Here is a 19,165-nt window from a genome sequence, read left to right as displayed (position 1 = left end):
AGGCCTAAGTGCCGTGGAACCGCGCCGCGCCAACAAGGCACTATTCGTCACCAAGCTTCTTCCTGCGACAACTGTAGACGACATCACTGCATTCGTCGCAAAGAAAACTGACTCCTCGTCTATCAAGTGCACAAAGTTAAAATCACGTTACGAAACGTATGCCTCGTTCCACATCTCAACCGACGACGCTGCCTTTGACCTCCTTCACGATCCTGCGGTGTGGCCCTCTGGCTGCTTAGTCAAGCAGTTCAGGGGTCGGCTCCACAGCAGCATGATCTACAGTTCCGACCAACATGCTCCCACGGATGGCAGTCAAGAATGAGTGGGCAAGTCTCTACTATCAAAACGTGCGTGGTTTGCGTACGAAGAGTTCGAGCTTTTTCTCAGCTGTGTGTGAGTGCGAATACGACATCATCTGTCTTTCTGAAACCTGGCTAAATGACTCTATCCCGAACAGCGCCTATTTTCCCGATTGCTATAGTGTGTACCGTTCAGATCGCGTTGTTCCTGGGAAAGCTACTGCACGTGGCGGTGGGTGCCTAATTGCAGTGTCCAATGCCTTGAAAGTTATACGTCGCCGCGACTTGGAGCAATACCCTGAGTCGGTATGGATAGAAATTCATCGCCTCAATGACCCCAACTTACTTGTGGGTGTCCACTACTTCCCACCATTGTTTAATCCGTCAGAACTCTCCCAGTACCTTCTGTCCCTGGAGCCATTACTTGATAGACACTGTGACATCTTCATGTTAGGTGATTTCAATCTACCTCATTTCGAAGCTCAACAACTTTCCCCTGCCGTTCCTCAACCGTCTTACGGTTGAAACGGTGTAAACTGTCTTCGTGACTTTGCCGATTTCTTGTCACTCTCCCAAGTTAACACTGTCCCCAACCATAGGGGACAATTCCTTGATCTCTGTTTCGTCCGCTCGGCCAATTTTACGTCTGTTAGACCTGCTTCCCCGTTGATTCCGCCAGACAAATATCACCCCCCTTTTGCAGTGTCCGTGCCTACTTCTTTCCGTAATCATCATGTAGCATCCGATATTTTCGATCTTCGTCGAGGAGATTACGTTGGTCTATATCATCATCTCGCAGCAGCTAATTTTGAACCCGTATTCAATGCCACTGATGCTAACAGTGCTGCTGTTTTATTTACAGATATTGTTCATTCAGGTATAAGTTCCTTTGTCCCCACTCGGACCATACATAATGTTCATAGATACCCTACTTGATTCTCGAAGGAGACCAGATCTTATCTAAAGAAGAAAAAATTCCACCACCGGCAATTCAAAAAGCATAACTCCACAACACACTACATACTATTTGCTCACTACCGGACACTCTTTAAGCAGGCACAATCACGTGACTATGCCAATCGCATCAAATCCATTGAAATGGATCTCAAGAGTAATCCTAAACAATTTTGGAAACAAGTGCGTCTTTCTAAAAACGAAAACAGTCTATGCGCTTTGAACAGTAACGGTGGGGTATCTTCTAACCCAACCCTGATGTCTCAGCTCTTCGCTACACATTTTTCTTCAATATATAAACGCGGTAACGCACAGCCAATTGCGAATTCGAGCTCCGTGTCGAACGCATCTTATCACCTTCCTTGTATAGCAGTGTCCCACGAGGAGGTCACCGCAGCTATTCGGAAGCTAAAACCTACTTTGACCCCAGGGGCCGACAAAATCCCTGCAGTATTCGTTAAAGCCTACGGTGACCTCCTTGCACCCGTCCTCCTTCATGTATTCAACCTGTCTCTACGAGACTCTGTGTTCCCCACCTGCTGGAAAACTTCGGTTGTCGTACCAGTCCACAAGTCTGGCGATCCTTTAAATGTGTCAAACTATCGTCCTGTCAGTCTACTGTGCGCGTTTTCAAAGGTGTTTGAGCAGGTAATCTATGATCGCACGTTTTCTTTTCTCAAGTCGCAGATATGTGAACAACAACATGGTTTTATGCCAGGCAGATCCACTGTCACCAATCTTGTATCGTTTATGTCCGTCGTGGCTCCTTGTGTCTCAGAACGAGGACAAGTAGATTCAATTTATTTTGACATTTCAAAGGCATTTGACATGATGGACCATACTATTTTACTTCACAAACTTCATATGACTGGTCTCGGAAACGCCCTCATTGCTTTCTTCCTTTCGTTTCTGAGTAACAGATGCTGTGTCGTAAAGGTGCACGGTGCCTTTTCTTCTCCTTACTTTCCCCCTTCAGGTGTTCCTCAAGGCTCAATTCTGGGGCCGCTCCTTTTCAATGTATTTATTAATGATTTAGCTGGGCATATTCGTCATTCTAATGTTCTTCAGTACGCCGATGACGTGAAGATATTCAAAATTATCCACGACCCAAATGACGTTCACAAGCTACAAACTGACGTTTATTCTGTAATTGAATGGTGCTCTAAAAATGGGATGACTATTAATCCATTGAAGACGAAACATGTGACTTATTCCAGAAAAACTAACATAATATGCAATACATACATGTGTTCCGATGCCATCAAGCGTGTCGATGTACTGAAGGATTTGGGGGTCATTTTCGACTCCCAGCTGCGTTTTCATGATCATGTCTCTTACGTTCGGTCTTCAGCTCTCAAAATTCTTGGCTTGCTCACATATACATGCAAAATCTTTTCCACACACTCTGTATTTCTTCACCTGTATCGTTCCTTAATTTTACCGCGACTGGAATACGCGTCTCCAGTGTGGAACTCTCTTTCCTGCACTGACTCGTCACGGATTGAATCTGTCCAGAAGAAATTTCTACACATTGTACATAGCGTATTCTTAAGAAATAGCCCTCACTTTAGAATGTATGTGTATACTGAGATAATGTCATTTCTTAACCTCCAACCACTCTCAACGCGACGCCGTTTTCATGATATTATGCTCTGTTATAAGATCTTACACAGTTTTCTCGATACACCATCTCTATTACATCAGCTTCATATCGCCGTACCTGTCAATGTAACCCGACACACGAATATATTGTACTTATCCCACCATATGCCTGCAAATCCGATCGTACGTATTCAACTAATGACAAACGTAATTCACCCCTCTGTTGATATCTTTACCTCGCATTCAAACGTTTTTAAAACTCTCCTCTTGCGTTCACTCACTAATACATGAAGTTGTACAGTTTTTTTTTTATTATTATGTACTGTATATATCCATGTCTGTATTGTATGTATCACTGTGAATATCTTCCCTTTACGCTCCTCTTCCTTATTTTTTTTATGTTATGTTTCGCCTAATCTGTATATGTATGTATGTATATATTTGTAAATACTGCATTATCTGCGTGCGCCAACACCAAGGCTTCGGCTGTTCTTGGGCACATTAATAAAGATATTATTATTATTATTAAAGATATTATTATTATTATTATTATTAGACAAAATGCGAAAGGTAGATACCAAAGCCGTATCCTCGCGAACTGAAAGTTCCTAAGCTCAATCCACGTAGCAAACAGTGCGCTTTGTGCCTTTTGCTCTCCACAAAATCTGCCGTGCACTTTTGGTTTCAATAAAAGAAAGTAGGATTAGCTTGTCAGCATATTTACTGGAATTAAGATGCATTAAATACGTAACGGCAGATTACGGCAAAGGTTCACACTAAGAAGACTGCCTACTGCATACATTTTCCCGGCTTATATTTTGGAGTGGGAATCAGGACGTGTTGCTCGCCCATCTCAGAATCACCTAAGGTGATAAAAAATTCTCGCCGGATGATTGTCAGACTTCCGGCAATTACTTTCTGGGAAATTTTTCCACCATTGAGGAATACTCTGGACAATTTTTAATTCCGGAAAATTTATTTTTTTCAATTGAACTCTGAAAATTGCCAAGCGAACCTCACTTCTTCACAGAAATATGAAGTCCTCCAGGGGATAACCACAGGCCCCCCAAAAATTAGTACAAATTCAGCTTTAGCCCCGCCTCCTTGGTTGTCACAAAGAAAAGGCCACGGTATTTGAGGGGAGAGGGAAGTGTTACCCCTTTTGTTTTACCTTTCTTTTCCCCGCGTTGACCTTGACCGTGTATTCACACGAGCTTGTTTTCTGACGGCGCAGTGACTGAAGGAGCGAGAGGGTACGCCTTCGGGTGGTATGACGAATGCTGAGGCAGACTTGTTGTTTCGGGATGCGCTATCGGGATATGCTGCCGTAAACGTAGAAAACTTCTCGTCTACCAGAGCATGAAAATGGGCGCGGAGGACTTGAGGGGGGACCTGATCTCTTCTTTCCAGAAGGTTTGGAAGGCGTACAAAAGTGGGAGGTACCGGCAGAGACCAGGGGCCTTCCGGCGGTATAATGTCCTTAGCTATGGAGCCAGTGAGAGTCAGGCGTGTCCTCTGCGCTACTTGATAGAAGTTGCATTCAGGGCGATATCGAATTTTCCTGAGGAGCGGGTGGCGGGGAATGTGAGCACGCAAACGGGGGAAGTGCGGAGCCGTGTTACGTCCCCGGTGTCGGGAACTTGGCGCCCCCATCGCCCGGCAGCAGCCGCAGTAGCCCCCTCCTGCATTTACGGTTGGGTCGCCGCAGGAGGGAGACCCCCACGTATAGCTGTGCGTGGCTGTCTCGTGTCTGGGGAAAAGGGGATCCTGGCGGTTGAGTGGACCCGGAGGTTGTTTAGGACCCTTCAGGGCCCCTCCGGTAAAGCAACACACCGCTTCGGCCCCTGCTTCCCATAGACGGGTGGTCCTGGAGGGCCCGGCCAGGACTATTCAGCTAGTCGCCATCTCCTATTTTCCATACTTTGGCCTTTATCTCCTCCTCCCTCCTCTCTTTTCCTTACTCACCTTCTTTGGCGGCAAGGGTCAACCTTGGGCAGTTCTTTCATCTCTCGGTGAAGCTGCACTTGGGTATAGTGCAGGGGAAGTGTTAACGTGCAGACCGTGCGTTCCCCTGGTTGGGCTCGGTGGTGGGCGACACCCCACTGCACTGAATGACACACATTTCTTCATGGATACAGCCAACAGAAAAATACATGATCGGCCCTTGAAAAGGGGTCGCACCGAAAGAGTGACTCTTGATTTTGTGGGTTTGAACCCTGAACCCTGGTTTCCGAAAGTACTGGTGATAAAATCTGAGAATGAATCCAGACCTCTTGCGAAACTATCGCCATTTCTGGTCGCAAAGGAACTTGAGAAGCTTCTAGGCAGGTCCTACAATGCTAAAAAGCTAAACACTGGGGATCTTCAGGTCGAAGTTCACACAAAACAACAGAGTGAAGCACTGCAAGCAATGAAAGAGGTTGGAGAAATCAAAGTCATGGTCACAACACACCGTACCTTAAACATAGTGAAGGGAGTGATCTCCGAGGATGAACTCCTCTCGTGTTCTGAAGCGGAGATCGAGGAAGTATTAAGGGATGAAGGGGTTGTATGTGCAAAGCGCATTGTGATGAGAAGGGATGGTAAGGAAGTCCAAACAAAGCATGTAATACTCTCTTTTCAGTTACACAAACTCCCATCAGAGATCAAAGCTGGCTACATTAACTGTCGTGTACGACCATTCATTCCAAACCCCAGACGATGCTTTAAATGTCAACGTTTCGGCCACAGCTCCCAGATGTGTCGCGGACAACAAGTTTGCCCAAAGTGTGCCGGTAATGACCACACGCCGGAGTCATGTAGCAAAGAATTTCACTGTGTCAATTGTCAAGGCAGCCATCCGGCATATTCAAGGTCATGCCCACGCTGCAAAGACGAAAAAGATATACTTAGAATCAGGACCGAACAAAAACTAACATATAAGGCAGCAAAAGCACAGCTGGACTTTCGAAAGAAAGGAACGTTTTCTGAGGTGGTGCGTAGGGGAGTGGCACCACTCAGAGTATCCGTGGAGACCCAGACTCCTGGGCCTCCACTCCACACTCCCCAAACACAAGAAAGTCTGCGGAGAGTTCGCCTCCGCCGGCTCCCGCCACAATCTCTACGGAGGTTGATGGCACGTTTTCAGTTTGGGATGGGCTCACTGGGAGCTCGTCACAGACAATGGAGCTTGACGACGATGACTGCATGTCGCAGAAATCGTCGTCAAGTCTTCCAAGTACACTGGACCAGAGAGCTCCTTCCCAAGGGAAGGAGCAAAGAGAAAAACATGGAGGTCGAGGTAGAGGCAAGACAAAGGAGAAACAGAGACTCCCCCCGCCAAGGGTCACACCCCCTTAACACACAATGTGCAGAGTCCCTTTGCTCTTTCCTATTTCCATTCTAATTATGGGACAGGTTTTCCTTCAGTGGAACTGCCGAGGCCTCTGCAGTAACATTGATGATGTACACGACCTTTTTGAAAAATACAGAGCTGTCTGTTTCTGCCTACAAGAAACATACCTACACGAAAAACACTTAAACCCTTTCCGCCGACATAATATTTTCAGGAAGGACCGCACAGACAGCGCACGTGCATCCGGTGGTGTGGCTGTAGTACTTCCACAGTGCATACCTGCAAAACACTTTCCACTTGTTACAGACTTGGAAGCAATAGCAGTCGAAGTGTGCCTCGACAGGACTTTGACAATATGTTCACTCTACCTGCCCCCATCAGTAGTAATAGAGCAAAGAGATTTGGAAGACCTATGCAATCAACTACCACAGCCGTTTATGATTCTAGGTGACCTGAATGCCCACAATCCTTTGTGGGGAAGTGCAAAAGTAGATGCACGGGGGAAAATGTTGGAAAGAGTCCTCCTTTCAGGGTCACTCTGTCTTCTGAACACTGGGTTATCTACGTATGTGAACTCTGCAACACAAAATTTTTCTTCCATAGACATTTCGCTATGCAGCCCATCCATTTTCCAGTTTCTTGACTGGACAGTCGAACAGAATCCTCGGGGAGTGATCACTTCCCTGTAGTCTTACATTTCCGAGGCCCTACAAACAGTCTCATGACACGACCACCACGGTGGAAACTGTCGGAGGCAGACTGGAATGTGTTCAGAGAAGAAGCCATTTTGGCGCCCTTGTCTTTTGAGATAATGTCGATCGAGGAATCAAATAATCTTGTCACCCAGATAATTATAGGCGCTGCTGAGCGAGCCATTCCACAAACATCTGGATGTCTTCCCAAACACCCCAAGCCTTGGTGGACTCATGAATGCAAGAAAACACGCAAGGAACAAAACCGTGCATGGGGCATCTTTCGTCGATACCCAACACCAGCAAACCTTCTTTCATTTAAGAAGGCACGTGCAAAGGCCAAATGGACCAGAAAGCAGGCGAAGCGATCGTCCTGGTGTAGCTTTGTTTCCTCTTTGACACAAAGAACTCCATCCAAAATAGTATGGGATAGGCTTCGAAAGATTAAAGGAGACTACAATGGCTTTTCAGTTCCTTTGCTTCAGGTCAATGGTAGTCCATGTAGCAACTTGGGTGAGCAGGCTGACGTGCTTGGTCAACATTTTCATGATGTATCAAGTAGTTCTCAGTACAGCAAGAACTTCCTGCTCGTGAAGCAACAATCCGAAAGACACGTTTTTCCAGTCAAAGGTGGGGAGAGACATTCGTATAACCAGCCTCTTACAATGGTGGAACTCCTGCGAGCGCTGTCTTCAGTAAAAATCAGTGCTCCTGGATCAGACCGTATCACATATTCCATCCTTGTACACCTGTCAGAGGGATCAAAACAAGGTCTTCTCAAACTCTTCAATAAGATCTGGGACAAGGGGCAGATGCCATCATCATGGAAGATAGCTACAGTTATCCCATTGCTGAAACAAGGCAAAGATCCCTCAAACCCATCCAACTACAGACCTGTAGCCCTCACAAGTTGCCTAGGGAAAACGTTTGAGCGAATTGTCAACCATCGTCTGGTACACTACCTCGAACAAAATGGGTTATTAGACAAATACCAGTGTGGGTTCAGAGCGGGGTGTTCCACTGTTGACCATCTTGTTCGCTTGGAAACATCCATCAGAGAAGCCTTTGTAAGAAGGCAGCACTGCATCTCAGTCTTCTTCGATCTGCAGAAGGCTTACGATACCACTTGGCGGTATGGTATCCTTCGGGATTTGTACCCTGTTGGAATACGTGGTAAACTGTTGCAATGTATCACTGACTTCCTTCGGGGACGCACCTTCAAGGTCAAACTTGGCACAACACTGTCACGCCCATTTGTACAAGAAAATGGCGTCCCGCAGGGATCTGTGCTCAGTGTCACTCTGTTTATTCTTAAAATGAATTCCATTGCAAATGTCATTCCCCCTTCGGTTACATACTCGCTATATGTGGATGATGTTCAAATTTCATGCTCTTCTGCTAGCATATCGAGATGTGAAAGACAACTTCAAATCACAATCAATAATCTCGTAAAGTGGGCAAATGAGAACGGCTTCAAATTCTCAGCTGAAAAAACTGTCTGTGTCCCATTTTCGAGACTCAGAGGGATGTTCCCCGATCCCTCGCTTAGAATGAACCGTCAAGAACTTGTTGTGAAGAGCGAACACAAATTTCTTGGTGTCATCTTTGACAAAAAACGTACATTTGTTCCCCACATCAAGGACTTGAAAACTAGATGTTTGAGGGCATTGAACCTTCTTAAGATTATCGCCCACAGATCCTGGGGGGCAGACCGTGAAACGCTGCACCGCATCTACAACTGTGTTGTCAGGGCTAAACTTGACTATGGGTGCATAGTGTACGGGTCAGCCCGACAATCTGCTCTGAAATGCATAGATCCTGTTCACCACCACGCTTTGCGATTAATCCTGGGAGCATTCCGAACATCGCCTGTGCAAAGTCTCTATGTGCAATGCAATGAGTGGTCTCTCGAGAGACGACGGGCCTACCTTGGAATCCTCTATGCAATAAAAATTTCTAGCTACACAGAGCACGCTGCAATCTCTTGTGTTACGGAGACTCGTTTTGAGCAAATGTTCTTGAACAAGCCAAGAGTAATTCGCCCATTTAGCTTGCGAACACGGCAAAATGCTGAATTGTACAGTTTTACGCTCGATTATTCTTCACTTTCAAAATGTAATGAGAGAATACCACCTTGGCAGCTAGTTATACCGTCAAACTTTTCCTTAACAAGGTACAACAAGAGAAACACAAACACTGTAGTTTTGAAGCAGGAGTTTGAGACTTTGAGGGAAAGCTTCGGCGGCCATACTGCCTTCTATACAGATGGATCAAAGAGTGAAGCCGGTGTATCGTGCGCTATGGTAACGGAGAACGTCACAAGGGCTAGCCGCTTACATCAGACGTTTTCAATTTTCAGCGCTGAAATCATTGGCCTGATGCTAGCATTGCGCTTCATCCTTGAAAATGGAATTAAATCATCCGTAATCTACACAGATTCGCTCAGCGCTCTGTATGCTATTTGTGGACTGCAACGAACAAAAAACACTCTTGTCCAGCAAGCGCGATATCTTGCCAACACAGTTCTCAACAAGGGTTATCGCCTGACCCTTTGTTGGGTGCCCAGCCATGTAGGCATACAGGGGAATGAAAAAGCTGACCGGGCTGCTGCAGAGGCCGCGGCCTCGGGTGAGATCACCCCTACTGCCTTTCCTCATCAGGATTTGAGACCCCTGCTGAGGAGGGCGATCAATCATAACTGGCAGGAATTTTGGACCACACAAAAGGATAACAAGTTGCACGTGATAAAACCCTATGTGAGAAGTCCCGGGTCAAGTCCATCAAACCGTTTACAAGATACATTAGCCTCCCGACTGAGAATTGGACACACGCACTTGACACATGGCTTCTTACTTCGACGTGAGGACCCTCCTATATGTGTGCATTGTGGTGTGCAGCTGACCATTTTACACATTCTCTGTACATGTCCTTTTTTGAGGAGCAACGCAAGAAACACTTTCAACAATTTTATAAGTATTACCTGCCTTTCCACCCGACCCTGTTAATCGGTGACGAACCAGCTGTGCCTTTCCAGAAAGTGTTGCACTTTTTAGAAGACATTAATATTCTCAATAGGCTTTGAGGTTTTAACTTGTCCATTTTAGACTGCCACAGCTTGTGTTATTTACAAACATAGTCTTTGTTTAATTACATCAGTATATTTTTAACTCAGTTTTATGCACTCACCAGCATTTGGCGCATTATGGCCATAGTTGTCGATGCGCCATAAAAATCCTAATCATCATCATCATCATCGTGTTACGTTCACGGATAACCTCAATAGGGGGCTCACCAGCTTCAGCCAGTACTTGCCGTGTTTCAGCCATTCTAGGAACTCCGAGGCATCGAGGAAGGATTCGAGCAAAGAGGGACCGAAGTGTATTTAATGAAGTGGTTGCTATCCTGTGCAGGATAGGAAGGCTCTAAAGCACAGTCGCCCTCACCAATGCCGCGTGAACCGCGAGCAGGGAACGCTGATCACAGCCCCATTCTGAGCCAGAAAGATGTTGAATTGCGGGGAGCCTTCGCTGCACTTTAGTTTCAAGGTGGTTAATGTGTCGAGCCCAGCGCAAGTCCGAGTCGATTACCACGCCAAGGAAGCGGTGGAAGCGTACCGGCTCAAGCTTCTTTTTACCAAGCCAAAGAGGGAATTTGGCCATAGCTTTGCGGGTGAAAGGGAGCTCGAAACACTTTTCGGGAGAAAGGTCCATCCAAAGTTGCGTGCGGTACGTATGGATATTATTTAAAGCGAGCCGCATGCGGCGCTGTACGGCTGGGCATGATTGCCTACTGTCCAAAGGGCGACGTCATCTGCATACACGGAAAACGACACTTTACGAGAAATTACTGATTGTAGGCCGGCCATCGCCACGTTAAAGAGCGTCGGGCTGAGAATGCATCCTGGGGGACTCCTCGTGGAACTGGATGCTGAGGGCTTTGGCCTTGGGACGTACGGACAGCGACAGTTCGGTCCGTAAGGAACTCTTGGAGCCAGATGAAGAGCCGACCGGATACCCCAAACGAGCGCAAGGCGTGCAGCACACAAATGTGCGAGACGGTATCATGCGCGCTTGATGTCGAGGAAAACCGATAGGACGATCCGTCGATGGGCACGAGCATGTTGAACTGTAGAGACAAGGTCGAGAACTGGATCCATGGAGCTTCGGTGGCGACGAAATCCAGCGATTTCGTGAGGGAACGCACGTTGTTTTTCGAGCCACCAGTCGAGGCGATGCAAAACCATTCTCTCCATCGGTTTCGCCATACAGCTTTTTCTTTATCTTTAATAAACATATCCCCCCCATACAGCTTGTCAGGCTCAGAGGGCGCAAGGAGGATAGGGCATTTGGGGGCTTGCCTGGTTTCAGGATGGGAACAACCAATGCCTCCTTCCATGTATGTGGTAAAAATCCTTGTTGCCAAGACGTATTATACACATGAAAGAGAGCTTGGAGTGACCGCCCGTCAAGGTTTCGCAGGGCGGCATAGGTGATTTTATCGGGTTCAGGGGACGAGCCGGCGTTCACAAGCTGCAACGCTGCCTTTAGCTCGATTAGTGTGAAGTCTCGGTCTATAACTTCCGGGGGCGGGGCCAGTTTTGGTGAAGTTCAGCAGTCAAACTGTGGACAAAACTGCGGTGTAGTGGCGTGGTCAAGGCAGCCGCCGGAGTCGTTAGTACAACACAGAAGTCCGTCGCTAGCGTGTTTTCGTCTACACTCTTAACGATATCCAAGGCCGCGAGAGGATTCTTTTGAGGAGGCGCCTCCTTCAGAGACCGGATTGTCCGCCAGATCTTTGTGGCCGGATCAAACGGTGAAAGGTGGTTGCAAAACTTACGCCAACGCTTCCTGTCCTCTTTCTCAAGTTCTCGTGTTACTTTAGCTTTCATCCTGAGGTATTACAGAATGTTCGTAAGTTGCCCTGTCCGACGAGTCGTTCTTTCTGCTCGGCGACGTAATGCTCTAAGGTGGTTAATTGCTGGGGAATGACCGACACGGCCTGTTACCCTTTTAGACATGACCACCGCTTCCTGAATACCACGGGTAATGGCTTGAGAGAGAGCCTCTGGGGACATACCGGTTTACATAGATGTTCTGAGGCCCGCACGAAACAGTCTCCAGTTTGTGAAATAAATCAGGCCAGTAGTTGCTGAGAGGGGCAGTCTGTCGTGCGAAATATATAGAGGAAAATGATCGCTACCTCTAGTGTCGACGTTCGTGGCGCACCACAAGTGGCGAATTATGTCGGTTGAGCACCACGAGAGGTCCAATACATCGAGTGACGTTGGGTATCGCATGTAAGTGGGCTCGCGGTTGTTCAGCATGCACATGTTATTATTCTCCATTGCCTCCAACAACCTCCTTCCCCTACCGTCCGTCCTTCGGCTTCCCCAGACCGAGTTATGTGCATTGAAGTCACCCAGCACAAGCGCCGGGGCTTCCAGAGAACCAAGTAAGCGTTCGATGTCACTCCACGAGACCTGTACCACGGGACGGATATAGATACTGACGACCGTTAACAGCATGGGGCCAAGGCGGATCCTGCAGGTGACGTAATCATCAGAGCGATGACAAACTGACCCGATTTGCGCAGCAACGAGGTCATTGCGAACGGATAGCGCTGTTCTGCTGTCAGGGGATTGATGAGATCGGTAGATTGTATATCCATTGACGCGATGTCTAGAATCCATGCCGTGTTCGCATATAGCTATGAAAGGGAACTTGTGCTGTTGTAGATGGTAATTTAAAATCAGGGAGCTTGCTACGCAGGCTTCGAGGATTCCACTGCATTGCCATGGTCTTTCTATACAATGCCGTGATGCTGATGCGAAGATAAGGCCTCCAGTGCCAGAAGCGCTTGGACCTCGGGCAGTTGTGACACACCAGGAAAAGCAGAGACAATTGCCTTAAGGGCAACGAGTACCGCTGAGAAGAGTCCCAGAGAAGGGATATCTTCAGAGGCTGATGAGGGTAACTGTTTCCTCGTTTCCTGCTGGATCCGTCACACTGGCGTAAGTGTTTGTAATCTGCCTTGATGGACGAGGAGGCGGTGGGTGGCTGCTCCTTCCCCAGAGCACGCGCGTCTTTGTCTCGTTCCCTTTTCTTTAAAACTAGTTTCTTTGTTTTCTACATGTGGGGTAACAGAAGGAAGAACCAGTGTATGGAAGGAGGGGCCACCACGGTAAATGTTTATTATCTAGGCAAGTGGAAGGAGTGCTGTCGCATCCATTTTGCTACCAGGAATTTTTTTCACACGATACCTATCTTGCAATGCAAATGCAATTTCTTGAATTGAACTCTGAAGTCTGTAGACCGATCCTCTGTTTACTCGCAAGTACAACGATCGCCTCACAGCTAACTGTGGGCAATCAGCGCCGCGTAATGCGACGGAGACGACTGAAATAAACTAGTGAAATTGACGACATTTCGTGGCGAAAGATCACACCTCTCGTCATCTCACAAAGCGATAACACGAATCGCCGCCAAATATTTATATAAAAAAAGGGTTATCTTCACCTTTGATGGCACTTTGTCACGGCCGCTACTATGCGGAATACGGACAGGTTACATAGCCTATAATCGCCGACTTCCCTATTTTACTTCGGTTATGTCATTCCTTTGATTCTTATCATTTTGTGTGCGGTGAAAGCACTGTGAGTTGAACTTATAGTTTCAACAGAAGTGGTAATTTCATAATTCATTTCAAGAAATCCTGTTTCTGTAAGCTGTATTGAGATAAAACTGCTACCGATCGGCACGTGAACAGACTCTTCACGGCTGACTTCAATTATTTAGTCAATTTTTTATGACGATTCTTTGACCATTTTGCATTTGAGATATATATTTTTATATATCTCAAATATATTATATTTTGCATAGTCTTCGTCACACGCTACGCGCGCGGCAGCTACCATCGTGCTACTCAAAACACCAAAGCATGAAAATCAACTCGCCGTCTCACTTTTACGAGACAATCGTCCCTTCTACAGACTTATAAACGCCGGGTTCAATGGCATAGAGGAGAGACCCAAGGTCAAAGCGTCCAGTCCCCAGCTGCCCCACGCGTAACGGGGTCATCCACGGAAACCGCGTCGGTGGCGCCCCGCCGTAGGAAGCCCGTAAATACATTCAAGATGGCTACCGTGAAACCGTAGCCTTCAAGATACTAGGTGGAAGTATCCCCTACAGGGGGTGCCCTTCCAATTTCAGCTGTAGACACATGTCGGTAATGATGTAACTATAATAATGACCCCCCTCCCAACTTTTTTCAACACCCCTCCATGCTTCGAACTCTGGATAAACCACTGTGCTGATCCTTGGCACAAAGCACCATCTCATCAGCCTGCTCCGCCTGGTAAGAATTACATTGGGCTCTCAATTCCACCAGACACAAATCCAATCCTGTTCTGACGCATCCTTTTGTCCACCCATTCAGTCAGTATGTCGTAAGTGTTGTTCGAACTCTTACTGTCTGATAGCATCCAATAGTATTGTTTACGCACCTCAAGTATTTTAATGATCGTTATGTGGAAGTAAATCAGACTGTTATGCAGGTTACCCTGTGTGTGACATCCGGTTCCTGCTCTCAGTCCTCCAGAAGTGCTTACTACACAAGTTAACTATCGAAAACCTCAATCTTCCTTTTGTGTGCAAAGTGCGCACCCAGTTAGAGTAGGATGTAGACCTTGAGGAACCAAGCTTTGTATCTTGGGCTGCTCAAATGGGCATGTTGTAGTCAAAGACGATGTAACATGAAATGTGGTTCATATAGTTTATTGTGGCACTCAGGTAATATCAACATAATATGTCTGCAGAGATTGTTCCAAAATAGCATATGTGATGCAGCGTCATACAATATTGGGCTTCTGGGAAAAATCATGATTCACCTGATACAGACGACAGCCTTTGTAACGGTGTCTGACACATTTTTTGTTTCGCAGCCACTGTTTTAAAATATGCATTAAAAGTGCTCCAACTATGAAAGTATCACGAAGTTCTTCATTTCATTTGTTTACTTTAAAGACCCTTGTGAAGGGATTTACATAAAGGGGGAAGGTTTGTATCCAAAAAAGACAAATACCAAAATGATGTACACAAAAACACACAAAATTCGTTCACTCACCACAAAGAAATTCATTCGATCTGAAAATGATCATAGCACTTGGACATAAATGACGATATATTTTGTTCTGATGCTATGTGGGCAGGAAGGCCATTTCAGTTTGACACCATCTGCTGGTGCAGAGAGTTTGTGTAGGTGGAGCAAGTACTTTGTGCGGCTCATCTAGTCTTGGAAGTAACTTGTGAGGGGATTGACAGTAAGTGGGGTGGGGAGGAGGGTGACCGTAATATAACTTATGAAAGAATGTCAGGCCTGATACCTGATCTGGTAATCAAAGTAAGAAAGGGTGGGGCTTTAATGGCTAAGACGCTGGAAAAAGGATGATAATCACGAGCAACAAACCGTGCGGTTCTGTACAAATTCTACTTTGTCGATTAAGAGATGTTGGGATGGGTTCCAGATTGCAGAGGCATATCCCAGTTCTTTTGAACTTGGCAGTTGATGTTCTGAGACTGGAACACATAGAAAGGACAAATAGTACAAAGCATCAAGTGTGTAAGAAATGAATGCTGAAAGAAGGCAGTCACTGGAAAGGTTAGCCAGTAGTAGGACTTGAGCCCACATCTTCTGTATTACCGATCCAGGGCTCTTACCAATTGAGCTAAGCTAACACGCCTCTCCAGTGACTTCCAAGGGTGCGGATGTACCCTAGGAATCGGGTTATGGGCAGAAGAACATTAGTCACTGTTATTATACAGGCATAGCTCTCTGTCCAGTATGATCACCGCAGAGCACATTTGCAGGAGCTCACAGGCACAAAACTTTCATAATAAATATGTAATAGCCTCAAACAGCTATTATATTAATAACTATAGGACATGGAACTCCAATAGCAGATGGTCTGGCAGTACAACACAGGTAATCTTGCCATCACTATATATTTCCAAAAATGCATAAAATAAATCGATAGAATTACTGCAATGAACTGCTCAATTTTTCTCCTCAGATATATTTTTAGCACTCTGTCTTTCATGTTTCAAAATATACATGCGTCGAACCTGCAGAAGCTTGTGTGTGTAAGTAGAGTCACACATCTCATGTGCAACAGGCAGGTCTAAGTTGTATTGAGATATGTCAAGCCCTTACGCGTGCTCACCACCTGTAGATTCCTTTGAAGGGAACAAAAAACTTTTTGTTAGTAACAACTTCACGCTATATACCACATTTATAAAAGAGATTGGTCCCGTACCTGACGGACAACTGTCATGACCATTGCAGATGTCTTCCTCTCCTCTTCCTTCCACTTCCATGAAGTTAAACATTGTTAAAAACATTGTTAAAAGAAGCCATATAAATTTATGAGGACCTCTAGCGGCATCGCCATTACCATTCCCGCGCACCAATAACCTAGGCGCGCGGGTAATAAAAACCTTTGCCTCGGCCAGCTCGGGCTCTAGTTCGACTGGCCTGGCTCTCACGGCAACCTGTGTCTAGTCCACCTCTTTCTCCGACATTGGTGACCCGGACGTTCCTTTCTGGAACGACGCTACTTTCCCTTTTCCGTCGGCGATGCATCAAGGCGACCCACCTCCGTCGTCGTCTAGCACAGGTTCCCTACAGCCCAACTCTGACGGACAACAGCACCATGTAGGAGCCATCGCCGTTAAACTTCCAGCCTACTGGGATCGCAATCCAGCTATCTGGTTCGCCCAGGCGGACGCCCAGTTCCATCTGGCCGGTGTGACTCCTCAGACCACTCGTTTCTATCATGTCATCTCCGCCCTGTCTCCCGCGGCCGCCGAGGAAGTACAAGATCTGATAATCTCTCCCCCAACGCAGAACGCGTATGACCAACTCAAGTCTGCCCTGCTGAAGCGTACGTCCGCCTCCGACCGTGACCGTCTGAGGCAGCTCTTATCGGCGGAAGAGCTCGGCGACAGGCGGCCTACCCAGCTCTTGCGCCGCATGAAGCAGCTCTTGGGAGATGACGCTCCGCAGGCCGGCGACAAATTATTGCGTCAGCTGTTCATGCAGCGCTTACCCAATAACGTGCAGATGGTCTTGGCAGCAGCCGCGAATCTTCCCATCGACGAGCTCGCCACCCTCGCGGATGCTGTCATGGAGGTTGCCTCATCTCCTTCTCTTTCCGTTCTCGAGCAACCGGCTACCCAGACTAGAGGGCGAGCGGTTCCCCCAGCCATTCCGCCCATCCCAGAAGCTTGTCCTTCGGTTTCCCAACCCACTCCAGCCACCGAAGCTATACTCCAGCAGGTTAATAGCCTTACGCAATTGGTTGCGACGCTGGTTGCTCGCCCACGATCCCCGAGCCCCCGTCGCCCAAGGTTCCGCAGAGGTTCCCCGTCGCCACGGCGATCGCGATCTCGTTCTGCGAACCAGGATGGCCTCTGTTGGTACCACCATCGCTTCGGTGCCGAAGCCCACCACTGCTTGCTCCCCTGTTCTTGGACGGGAAACCCGCCGGCCGCCCACTAATGGCGGCAAGTGGATTCGGCCTCGGCGACAGCCGCCTCTTTCGTATCGTAGACCGTGTATCTGGCTTAAGGCTCCTGGTCGATACGGGCGCCGAGGTCAGCGTCATCCCCGCCGGTGCGCGCTATTCCCGTTCCCGACAACCTTGCTCCACACTCAAGGCCGCCAACGGTTCCATTATCCCGGTTTATGGCCAGCAGTCGCTCACTCTCAACATTGGGCTCAGAAGAGACTTCCGATGGCTTTTCCTGCTTGCAGACGTCACACAAGCCATCCTCGGATCCGACTTTTTAAATCACTTCAAGTTGCTGGTAGACGTTCACGGGAAGCGTCTGATCGACAGGACTACTTCCTTGTCAGTGCACGGACTACGTCTATCGACTCCACCGTTGCGTGTCTTGGCCTGTGCCGTGCCTGAATCACCAGCTGAATCACCCTTCGCCGCCATACTGAAGGAATTCCCGGCACTCACCCAGCCACCTGACTGGACCAAGCCTGTGCAGCACGACGTGGTCCACCACATCACCACCCGTGGCCCACCGGTCCACTTTCGCCCGCGTCGTCTGGCACCCGAGAAGTTCCGGGTAGCCAAAGCAGAATTCGACCACATGCTTGAGCTCGGAATCGTCCGGCCGTCATCAAGCACCTGGTCGTCGCCATTGCACATGGTGCCCAAAAAGACCGGAGATTGGAGACCGTGCGGCGACTATCGCGCTTTGAATCAAGCCACTATCCCGGACAGATACCCCATACCGCACATCTTGGATTTTGCTGCGCAGCTGGAGGGCGCCACAGTATTCTCCAAAATAAATCTTGTCCGTGCGTACCACCAGATCCCGATGGCCGAAGAGGACATAGCCAAAACCGCGATCACAACACCTTTCGGATTATTCGAGTTTCTGCGGATGCCCTTCGGGTTGCGGAACGCCGCTCAGACGTTCCAGCGGTTTGTGGACAACATCATCCGCGGCTTCCCCTTCGTCTATGCGTATATTGATGATATCCTCGTCGCAAGTCGTTCGCCGGCCGAACACGAGCAACACCTTCGTGCGCTGTTCTCCCGTCTTCACGACTATGGAATCATCATTAACGCAGCGAAGAGCGAGTTCGGCGTTCCGGAACTCGATTTCCTCGGGCACCGTGTCAACAGCCAGGGAATCCTGCCTTTGCCTTCCAGAGTTGCGGCCATCCAGGACTTCCCGCTTCCCACTTCCTTGACCAAGCTGCGCCAGTTCCTTGGGTTAATCAACTTTTTCCGGCGCTTCATTCCGTCGTGCGCGGCCAAGCTTATTCCACTCGAAGCCATGCTTACTTCTAAACGTACTATGTCCCCACCGCCTCTATCATGGACCGAAGAAGCCACTGCCGCGTTCAAGGCCATTAAGGAAGAACTTGCGAGCGCATCGCTCCTTTTCCACCCCTGCCATGACGCCGAAACGTCCATTATGGTTGACGCCTCCAGCACAGCCGTCGGCGCCGTGCTTCAACAGCGTATCAGAGGAGCGTGGCGCCCCTTGGCGTTCTTCTCTCGCAAGCTCAAACCGCCAGAGACGAGGTACAGCACCTTTGGACGAGAACTTTTAGCCATCTACCTCACGATAAAGCACTTCCGACCTTTCTTGGAAGGCCGTGCATTTACAGTGCTTACTGACCACAAGCCCCTTGTATACGCCTTCTCTGCATCAGGTACCAAATACAGTCCTCGCGAAACCCGTCACCTTGCGTTCGTCGCG

At 47.9% G+C, this 19,165-nt stretch overlaps 2 protein-coding genes across 2 annotated transcripts; both read left to right on the top strand.

Moving 5' to 3' along the window:
• Positions 1-16,511: 16,511 nt before the first annotated feature.
• Positions 16,512-17,435, top strand: LOC135369103 (uncharacterized). Its single transcript, XM_064602767.1, has one exon. It carries the CDS (start codon positions 16,512-16,514, stop codon positions 17,433-17,435), a length of 924 nt encoding a protein of 307 aa, XP_064458837.1.
• LOC135369102 (uncharacterized) lies at positions 17,435-18,242 on the top strand. The gene is made up of 2 exons (XM_064602766.1): positions 17,435-18,129; positions 18,212-18,242. The coding sequence occupies exons 1-2, from the start codon at positions 17,435-17,437 to the stop codon at positions 18,240-18,242; spliced, it is 726 nt and encodes a 241-aa protein (XP_064458836.1).
• Positions 18,243-19,165: the final 923 nt, after the last annotated feature.

The sequence above is a fragment of the Ornithodoros turicata genome, chromosome 9 (assembly GCF_037126465.1).
Source record: "Ornithodoros turicata isolate Travis chromosome 9, ASM3712646v1, whole genome shotgun sequence".
In the NCBI taxonomy this organism is placed as follows: Eukaryota; Metazoa; Arthropoda; class Arachnida; order Ixodida; family Argasidae; genus Ornithodoros; species Ornithodoros turicata.
The sequence above is the reverse complement of the archived record's forward strand: the minus strand, read 5'-3'. Positions and strand labels throughout refer to the sequence as shown.

Coding starts and splice junctions, on each gene's coding strand:
- LOC135369103 (XM_064602767.1), top strand. CDS start 16,512: ATGCATCAAGGCGACCCACCTCCGTCGTCGTCTAGCACAGGTTCCCTA.
- LOC135369102 (XM_064602766.1), top strand. CDS start 17,435: ATGGCGGCAAGTGGATTCGGCCTCGGCGACAGCCGCCTCTTTCGTATC. Junction 18,130..18,211: donor AAGACCGGAGATTGGAGACC/GTGCGGCGACTA, acceptor TTTGCTGCGCAG/CTGGAGGGCGCCACAGTATT.